This window comes from Nicotiana tabacum, chromosome 11, assembly GCF_000715075.1.
Source record: "Nicotiana tabacum cultivar K326 chromosome 11, ASM71507v2, whole genome shotgun sequence".
Lineage (NCBI taxonomy): Eukaryota > Viridiplantae > Streptophyta > Magnoliopsida > Solanales > Solanaceae > Nicotiana > Nicotiana tabacum.
Genome location: NC_134090.1, coordinates 55395524 through 55404925, shown reverse-complemented (window position 1 = coordinate 55404925; position 9402 = coordinate 55395524). Strand labels below are relative to the sequence as shown.

Below are 9402 nucleotides of genomic sequence, written 5' to 3'. Positions count from 1 at the left end.
CTGGCAATGATAGGCATGCATCAATAGTTTCAAGACTAATTCAAAGTCATCTCAAGGTAAATAAGTAAGATCCCAAGTGTTACGGAAGATCAAAGCCAATCGAAGGTGATATGTCTAATACGGACAGCTCAAACATGATTGTTGTCTCACTCAAGCAAATCTTCAGAAAAGAACATAATTCTATGCAACAGATAGTTCATGTACTATAGCATGGTTGAATATCCAAATTAAACAACAACAACAACAAAAACAACCCAGTGAGTTCCCACAAGTGGGGTCTAAGGAGGGTAGAGTGTAGGCAGACCTTACCCCTACCCCGGAGAGTAGAGAGGCTGTTTTCGAAGGACCCTCGGCTCTAGAATAAATAATCTATGTAGACGCAATGCAACAAGAGTCTAGTTAGGGACACCCAGAAACAATAGATACAACACAAAAGAATCTTGTGATAGGAAAACAATATGTTTATATCATTAGACAAAAAGAAGGGAATAGGTTAGTAAACAATGCTTAAATCACTTAGTTTCAGCCACTTCTTTCCCCTGCTCTCTTCATGTACTAGAGTAATTCCTTCCCATACGGAAGTCGAAGCAGAAACAAAGCTTTTTAGTTTGCGGCAAATAGAGTAGAATTTATTAATTGGTGTAGAGAGGTTTATTGAAGCAGCAACACAAGTGTAGAGTTTTAAAAAGGCAGATATGGAAGCAGCAGCACAAGTGTCCATGATACAAGCACATTCGAAAGTAAGTGTAAATGCTTCTTTCATAAATTTGGTTCCGAAATAAGAACTTTAAGCATGTCAGCTCTATTCATGAATTTTTTTTCAAAATACCACACATATAAACAACTTCATAAAGAAATCTTATATTTTCTAGGGGTATCTCATATTACTTGAAGAAAAGGTGACTAGGATTTGCAGACAGCCTGTAATGAGCAAAATTCCTAAGTGAAACACTACTGAGATTAGTACTTCCTTTTTTATTTAGTGAAGAAAAATTAGTGTATGCAGCTCAGTTATCTTCAAATCGAGTACTAAGTGAAACACTACTGAAATCCAAGTTAAACCATGATCCAAATTATCTATGCTACACTTCTCATTAGCACATGTGTTATTGTATATGTCCCACAATACACATCACAAATATTTAGAAACAGACCCCAAAATTGTCCTGAAAATCAGTAGACTAGTTCTTAACACTATTTAGATATTTAGATGAATTTTCTTATATGCAGACTAGTTGTAGTGAAAGTTAAAAAAGCTTCTCTTTTAAAGTTCAGAAAATTAATGGTCCCAAGAATCCATCACAGATCATGTCGACTTTGATATTCAAGGAAAATTACCGCAACTAGAAAGGTGTCGAATGCGGCAATAGAACTGGAAAATGTAGAAAAGCAGCAAATGCACAATCAATTAAAAAAATGAACTAATATTCCAAATAAGTTGTTATTAACTTGGTATGTTAATCAGATGGTCATTCTTCTGAAACGGTCGATGTCGGAGGCTTGACATTGGAGTGTTGAGTAAATACTACTTGCTTCATTTCTTTCATCTCATTTTCTAATGTAGACACACGATCCTTCAAAGATTTGTTTTCTTCTCGAGTTGAACGCAACTCAGATATTAGTTCAGCCTTTGAAGAAGTGCCACCTTTCAAGTCTTTTGCTTTTACTCCACCTCCAAAACCAAATACATGGCTACGAGTTTGAGGTCCAAAGCACTTTTCTACAATCTCTATGCTTGGAAGAGACGGTTAGGACATCACCAATTCTTGGATTTGAGCCTGAAAAGCATATAAAGAGATTATCAGAACATGTGCTAACTAAAAGTAAAGTAGATGTTCAATTAATCAAACGCACATGTTTCTCAATTGTTTCAAAATCAACAAGTGTGTTATTCTTCTTGCGAGTCTCAAAGAAAATAGTTGCCAAATCTGGTGGGTTGCCATCTTTTCCACCCTTCACATCAAAGTAAACCATGTCAAATAGTGTATGTCAATATTCAAAGAAAAGAATTGAGATATATTATGATAGCACCTTTTGATAAATAATTTCTCTAATTGGCTTGCTACCAATATGATGAAGCATCTTTAGCTTAACTCTATTTGTTGCGTTCCTGTGGCTTCTCGCCTATATTTGCGTAACAATATTAGATTGAAATGTTATAAATAAATCTCAAACAATTGATCATAGTATGAAATGAAAATATATAACTAAGTATTATATGTCAAACCTGAAAACTTTCTGAAGAAAAATGCTCCTTTATCAACCATTCCCATTGTTTTTTATCTACTCCCTTTGGCACATTTCTAAGAGCCTCTTGTATTGGCTTACCCTTCACATACTTTGCATGAAATTGTCCTCTCCATTTATTCCATAATTCTTTCATCCAACTCAAAATATGATCCCGATGGATATCCATGTCATCACTCTCAAATTTATCCTACAATAAAATAAATAAGTTTTAAACCTTTAGAGTATGTGAAAATAAATTAGTAGTCATTCAATGATTCAATGTCAGTAAATTGGAATTCCCTCATAGTATCTGCTGAAAAGACAAAAATTCATGTAATTCAGTCAATAAGAAAAAGAATAATTACTAGGGAACATCAGTGTTCTAGCATTACAGAGATAATTCCTTGCCAACATCTAGTTGCCAATAACAGATTAGAAGCAGGAGTAAGTGCGTTAATTGTCCACTTAGTCTTATAATCTCTTCTCTAACAGATAAGTTCATTCTATATAAGAAATAAAGCTTCTAGCATATATAATCAAATGAGAGAAAATATATAAGTAATAGAGGCCATAGCCACATCTCCAGATTAGTAAGAAAAGAGGAACCCAAGAATAAAAACAGAACACTCGATCCAATTACCTCAACAGCTGCCCACATATGATTTAATTTTTCTTCCTTAATGTCATCCCACGATGATACTCCTAATGGACACATATTACGGTCACGAACTAATTTTCCCAAGTGCCTCACAAATAGATTGCTATTCTTTCCAACTGTTCGATTATTGTAAAATGTTACTTTTAGCTTCTGCCCCACTTCAAGTGATGCAACTTCTTTGCACTTGTTACTTCCTCGAACTTTTTTTACCTTACTAGTACATGAACCTACATTTACATAATGTAGAAGTATTTGTAAATATTACACAAATAATCAACTTATGATCGAATAGATTTGAGAACACACTTGGTTCAAATGTTTGGGAAGATTTCATCACTTGATCAGTAGATGGAGAAAATGCAATATCAGTTTGCACATGCTTTTTATCTTGAACAGAGGGAGTTACATTTGTTGTTCGCATTTCTTGAGCAGCAAACATTGTATAATTTGATTTTGTGCTGTTAGAAGTTCTTGGCATGCCTTGACTAGCGTAAAGAGCATTATGATGAAAGGATCCCACCTTATTTTCAGAAACCTTTGAAGAGGTCAACGATTTAAGCTCTCGCCCTCGTCCTCGTCCCATCCCTATAGCACCTGCAAGAAATCATATTAGTACAAAGTTCTGCATTAAAATTTAGTTATATAAATTAGTAACTCCATAGATGTGAAGAAGAAAAAAATTTTAGCAGATTGATACAACAATTGAATCTGATATCCTTAAAAGTGGTCATTGTAATCAGATTAGGTCATTGTTATATATTGACTAAGATATTTCAAGAGAGAAACTAAGAATGTATTTATACTGTAATTATGTAATTATGCCTCTCTTTTGTCTATTTAGGTTCTCAATTCATAATATCTTGTACATGTTAGACTTAGTACGAAGAGGAAATCAGTTGTCTGAGCCTCTCATTTCCTTTATCAACTCCAACTGAGATAGGATGAAGGTAGAGTGTTGTGTTCCTAGCTCAGTGGAGTTGATAAAGAAAATGAGAGGCTCAGACAATTGATTTCATCTTCGTACTATGTCTATTTTTCATTTAAGTAGAACTGTTTCTGCAGTAAATTCGAGAAATCATACTTGGTTCGACTGATTGGGGAGATTGTATAACTTTATCAGTAGATGGAGAAAATGAAACATCAGTTTGCATATGATCTTTCTCAAGAACCGAGGGGATTTTAATCGTGCTTCGCGTTTCTTGAGCAGCAGACAATGTAGAATTTGATCTTGTATTGTTAGAAATTCTTGGCACACTTTGACTAGTATAAAGAATCCTTTGATGGAAGGAGGATCCCAACTTATTTTCTAATATCCCCGAAGAACACATAGATCTAAGCCCTCGCCCTCGTCCCTTTGCTATAGCACCTAGTACAAAAAAATTATATTAGTAAAAACTTTGACATTAGAATTCAGTTTTACATATTAACAGCACAAAAATTTTGAGAAACCATACTTGTTTCACCTGTTTGAATGTATTTCATAACTTCATCAGTAGATGTATAAAATGGAATGTCAGTTTGTATTTCTTGAGCAGCATGCTTGGTAGAATCAGATAACCCCAAAGAGCACGTAGATCTAAGCCCTCACCTTGGTCCTTCCCAATAGCACCAGGTGCAACGAAGTATATTTGTTAGTAGACTTCATAGTGGATCCCACCTCCTTTCCAGTCTTTAATGGTTTCATATTAAACCTACAAAAAAATCACAAGAAAAATCAAGACATTATAAAGACAATGTACTATCAATGAAAAAATCATGTAATCAGAATATATAACAATGGTTCTTAATAAATAAATAAAAATAATATATAACAATGATATGCTAATGCATATAGAAATAGCATACCACATTCGTTCTTTTTCGTTTATTTTTGTGATTTTCTAAATCTACAATATCATCATCCGTTTGTTGCACAATCTCATAGGAATCACGAGGTTGCATCTTTCTCACTACACGCCAGCCTTTATTGGAATTATCATTAGCATAAAACACTTGAGATGCTTGGTCCGCTAATACAAAAGGCTCATTTATTTTCAAAAATCGTCCCCAATTAACACTTACACAACCATATTCATCTTTCTTAACTCCTTTCGTGTTATCATACACATCAAACCAATTACATCGAAATTAAACCACTCTTCTACCCATGAATTGCAATTCAAGAATATTAGTTAAAACTCCATAGTAATCAATATTTTCACTGTATTTTTCAGTCTCTCCAACAAAAACCACACCACAATTTTGAGTCCTTAACTGTTTATCACAATCTTCTACATGAAATCTATATCCATTAACAACGTAGCCATTAAAATGTGTCACATATGGTGTAGGGAATACTTTTTCTAACTTGCAAAGAGTTATAGGAATTTGAGCTTCAATTCGTTCCAAGTCATCCATCCTTAACACCTTAGCTCCAAGAATATTGAAAAATAAAGACAACTCAATAAGTGGTTCACATACTTCTTTGAACAACATACCACGTAGTGCAAGAGGGAGTAAATGTTGCAAAAGAACATGGCAATCATGACTCTTTAAGCCAGAAATCTTATGTTCTTTCAAGTTCACACATTGAGAAATATTAGATGAAAATCCATCTGGAACCTTTAAATTTTTTAAAACGAGGCATAATTTGCTTTTCTTGGGGAGATAATGTATAACTTGCAGTTGGAACTTCGTACTTTTCTCCCTTTTTGATGGGGTGCAGTTCCGGCCTAATGTTCATTTCTTGCAAATCTAGCCGAGCATTAATGGTGTCCTTGGTCTTTCCTTTAGAATTCATGATCGTCCCCAAAATATTATCACATATATTTTTCTCAATATGCATAACGTCCAAATTATGTCGCAACAACAAAGATTTCCAGTAGGGAAGTTCCAAAAAAATACTTCTCTTATTCCAGTTATCCTTTCGATTCTCATGTGATATTTTGATCTTTTTCTTTGGATCCTTCGTTAGATGTAGCCCTTCAAGATCCCACACTTGATTAAGTATTTCAATACCAGAACGTATTTTTGGTGGGAGTTGTTGCTCTTTTGTGCCATCAAATGACTCCTTATCATTCTTCCATCTGTGATTAAGAGGAAGATATCGTCGGTGACCCATAAATCATTGTTTCTTACTATTGGTCAATCTAGTTGAGAAAGTATCTTTATTGCAACATAGGCATGCCAATTTTCCTTTTGTACTCCATCCAGATAAATTTTCATATGCTGGAAAGTCATTAATGGTCCATAACAAAGAAGCATGCAACTTAAAATTCTGTCTAGTAGATGCATCAAAGGTCTCAATACCAATTTCTCGTGACTCATTTAGTTCCTCTATCAAAAGTTGAAGATATATGTCAATTGCATCTCGTGGACAATCTGGACCAGGAATAAGCATTGACATAATAAAATTTTCTTGTTTCATACACAACCAAGGTGGTAAATTATAAGGAATAAGTACCATAGGCCAAATGCTATATGAGGTTTTTGAATTGCGAAATGGCTGAAATCCATCACTAGCAAGTCCAAGTCGAACATTACGAGGCTCGGCCGCAAATGAGGGATGAAGTTCATCAAATGATTTCCAAGCCATTGAATCAGCTGGGCGCCTCATTATTCTATCATCAACTCTTTTATCATGATGTCATGTCATTAGAGAAGATGTCTTTGTAGACATAAACAACCTTTGAAGTCTAGGCTTTAATGGAAAATAGCGCAAACTCTTAGCTGCTATCTTTTTGCCTTATTTATTCTTGGCTTCCCCGCTATGTTTATTTATTTTCCATATGGATGCACCACAAATTTTACAAGAATCAAGTAAATTATCCTCCTTCCAGTATAACATGCAATCATTTATACAAGCATCAATCTTATAGTAGGAAAGCCCAAGATTCTGAATTACCTTTTTCGCTCATAATATGAATTTGGCAAATCCACTTCATCGGGCAACAATTCATCCTTTAACATTTTTAATAGCATTGTAAATGACTCATTGCTCCAGCGATCCATACTTTTTATGTGAAGCAATTTAATCAAAGTGGAAAGTTTTGAAATTTTTGAGTTTTGGTATAGTGGCTTCTCAAAATCCCTCGATAGACTGTAAAATCTTTTGGCTTCAACATTCGGTTCTTCTTGAAGTAAATCATGACAACCAATATCTGCAGTGCTTCTATCATGATTAGGATATAGATCTCTCAAAATTTCTTCTATTTCATCCTCACTCTCGTATTCTTCTGCTTCATTATCATCTTCATCTTCAAGTTCCGACTGTGGCTCACCTAAAACTTCTCCATGGTGATACCAAAAAGTATAATTTTTTATTATTCCATATACTTTCAAATGTGACTCGACTGTCTCGCGTGTTCCTAATGTTGTGTTACAACATTTGACACAGGGACATCGTATTTCATATGATTCTCCTATTCTTCTAAAAGCATAATCTAAAAACTTCTGCACCCCAATTAAATAGGCTTCATCGAGCCGATTATCAATAAGCTGCATCCATTTCTTACTTGGTGCCATAACCTTAAACAATATAGAAATATTAGATGAAAAAAATTATTTAGAATAACAAAATTACATAGATGCACACAACCTTTTATTAACTTGCAAACTCTTTTAGTGATCAATACTTCCTAAGATATCACAAGATGAGATAAACTATAAATTGAAAGTCAAAACAGATAATATACTCGCACAATAAATACATGATGTGTCTTACATAAATTATTCCTATTCAGTTAATAAATATTTCGGCATAATCATTATGACTAACCATGGCACATGTATATGTACTATTGTGATATTTTGACGGAGTTGACAAAAAAACATAAACAAAGACAATGGAGGGAGATTTAGTAATGCAGAAAACTTTTCAGCTTTGTCGCTATTATCAACCTCATGATAGGAGCACATAACTCTTTCTCGCTATATTATATTCCTAACAACAATAGTTTAAAAATTGAATGATACAAAATTCTAATACAAGCAGAACATAAATGAGTTTAAACAGAACCTTAATGTTTAATTTGAATAAATCAGATTTTATTTTTAACTTTTGCATATAATGGATTACTTTAGCGATGGTTTATGCAATTTACATGTACAAACATATTGATTATGCTCTTACTGATTTTATTTTTAACTTTTGCATATAATGGATTACATGTGCTAAAATTCTAGAGTGAAGGAACTAAATTAGAACACATAATATGTAAAAAGTTCAACCAATTCTTCACCACATAACAAAACCCACAACAAACAAAATCCCACAATATACCCACGACAATTTCTTAGCCCTTCAAGCAAGTTCCCAAAACTCTTATTTTGATGTAACCCTAATAGATAAAACCCCTCAATAAATCCACAAATACTTCAGTTTTAACACACAACAAAAATTAATATTTCAAAGAAAAAAAAGAAAAGAAACCTAATGACAAAACTTCTGTTCTTGTTGTCCAAGCCCCAAAATCGAATCCAATACTCTCACTTTTACCTCCCACACAACAAAAATTAATGTTCCACATAAAGAAAAACTCGATCAAAGAAACATAGGTAAAAAAGAGAGAGAAATAAAGAAACGGATGAAAAAAAATCTAATTTTCATCAGAAAGAAAAAATGAAGCAAAATAAGAAAAATTGAAGAAACTCACTCTTGATGTAGCCGAATAATGCCGAGTGATTGAGAGAAATTTTTTTTTGCCAGACAATGCTTGATATCGAGCAACAAGTGTTTTAGGAGTTTAGGAATTTCAAGGGTTTTGAGAAAGAGAGAGGCAAAAAAACGTTTGGGAAGGCTAAGTAAAAAGTTTTTTTACTTATGTATGAGAGAGAGGGAGAAAAAGTTTGGGAAACTAGCGCCAACTATTTTCACTTATTTTTTATTCCCGCCTCTGTCTCCCACTGAATGTGATTATTAGAGACCGGTATATGTCTTTTTTTCAGACCAAATTAAATCCCTTCGTTTTTTTAGGAAAAATAAATCGTGATTTATGTACCAAAAATAATCTCGTCCCTGTAAGTACACTTTTATGGACCAGATTTTAAACTCGTCCCTAAATCTTGGTCCCTAATAACCCTTTTTCTTGTAGTGTTTCTTGTGTAATTCATTTATTGGTCTGTAATAACTCGTAAACAGATATTGGGGTATTTAGTGAAAAGGATGGGTAGATACATGCTTTATGGGGTAATGCGGGTAGAAATCATGCTCCTAGGATCTTGCTTTTAAATCTATTTGCTCTACTAAATAGAAATCATGTCTATAAGGTTCTACATCTTGTCACGTCTAGAAACCATTCCTATAGGATTCAGATAATTTCGTAATAAGAATCATGCTTTCAATGTCTAAAAAAATCGGATTAACTTATAGATGCCATGCCTATAGGACTTAATTCGGATTCTGGTGCAACGAGTGTTATGTGTGTTTCCATGCCTGCAAATCGTTAAAATCAGTATTAAACTTAGATATCATACCTATAGGGAATCATATTCAAAATTCTGCCTTTCAATCTAATTTAGTCTAAATAAGTCAACTT

General features: G+C 33.7%; 1 protein-coding gene across 8 annotated transcripts; it reads right to left on the bottom strand.

The window, feature by feature from the left end:
- Nucleotides 1-1283: 1283 nt before the first annotated feature.
- Nucleotides 1284-8759, bottom strand: LOC107786469 (uncharacterized). 8 transcript variants are annotated; one of them, XM_016607955.2, is made up of 10 exons: nucleotides 8521-8742; nucleotides 4476-4578; nucleotides 4342-4371; nucleotides 3969-4253; nucleotides 3194-3481; nucleotides 2870-3114; nucleotides 2228-2437; nucleotides 2032-2124; nucleotides 1855-1953; nucleotides 1284-1778 (listed from the first exon to the last, which is right to left on the bottom strand). In XM_016607955.2, exons 3-10 carry the CDS (start codon nucleotides 4367-4369, stop codon nucleotides 1749-1751), a joined length of 1278 nt encoding a protein of 425 aa, XP_016463441.1. In that variant the 5' UTR covers nucleotides 4370-4371; nucleotides 4476-4578; nucleotides 8521-8742; the 3' UTR covers nucleotides 1284-1748. The 8 variants fall into 8 exon arrangements, with proteins under 8 accessions (XP_016463441.1, XP_016463445.1, XP_016463444.1 ...); XM_016607959.2 differs by having other exon boundaries at nucleotides 3969-4244; XM_016607958.2 differs by having other exon boundaries at nucleotides 4351-4371.
- Nucleotides 8760-9402: the final 643 nt, after the last annotated feature.

What these genes read in the sequence shown, in the direction of transcription:
- LOC107786469 (XM_016607954.2), bottom strand. Translation starts at nt 4,369, where the DNA reads ATGAAATACATTCAAACAGGTGAAACAA. An exon ending in TTCCCAAACATTTGAACCAA is followed by an intron (nt 3,115 to 3,193) that starts GTGTGTTCTCAA and finishes ATGTAAATGTAG; the next exon opens with GTTCATGTACTAGTAAGGTA. An exon ending in GAGAAATTATTTATCAAAAG is followed by an intron (nt 1,954 to 2,031) that starts GTGCTATCATAA and finishes TTTGATGTGAAG; the next exon opens with GGTGGAAAAGATGGCAACCC.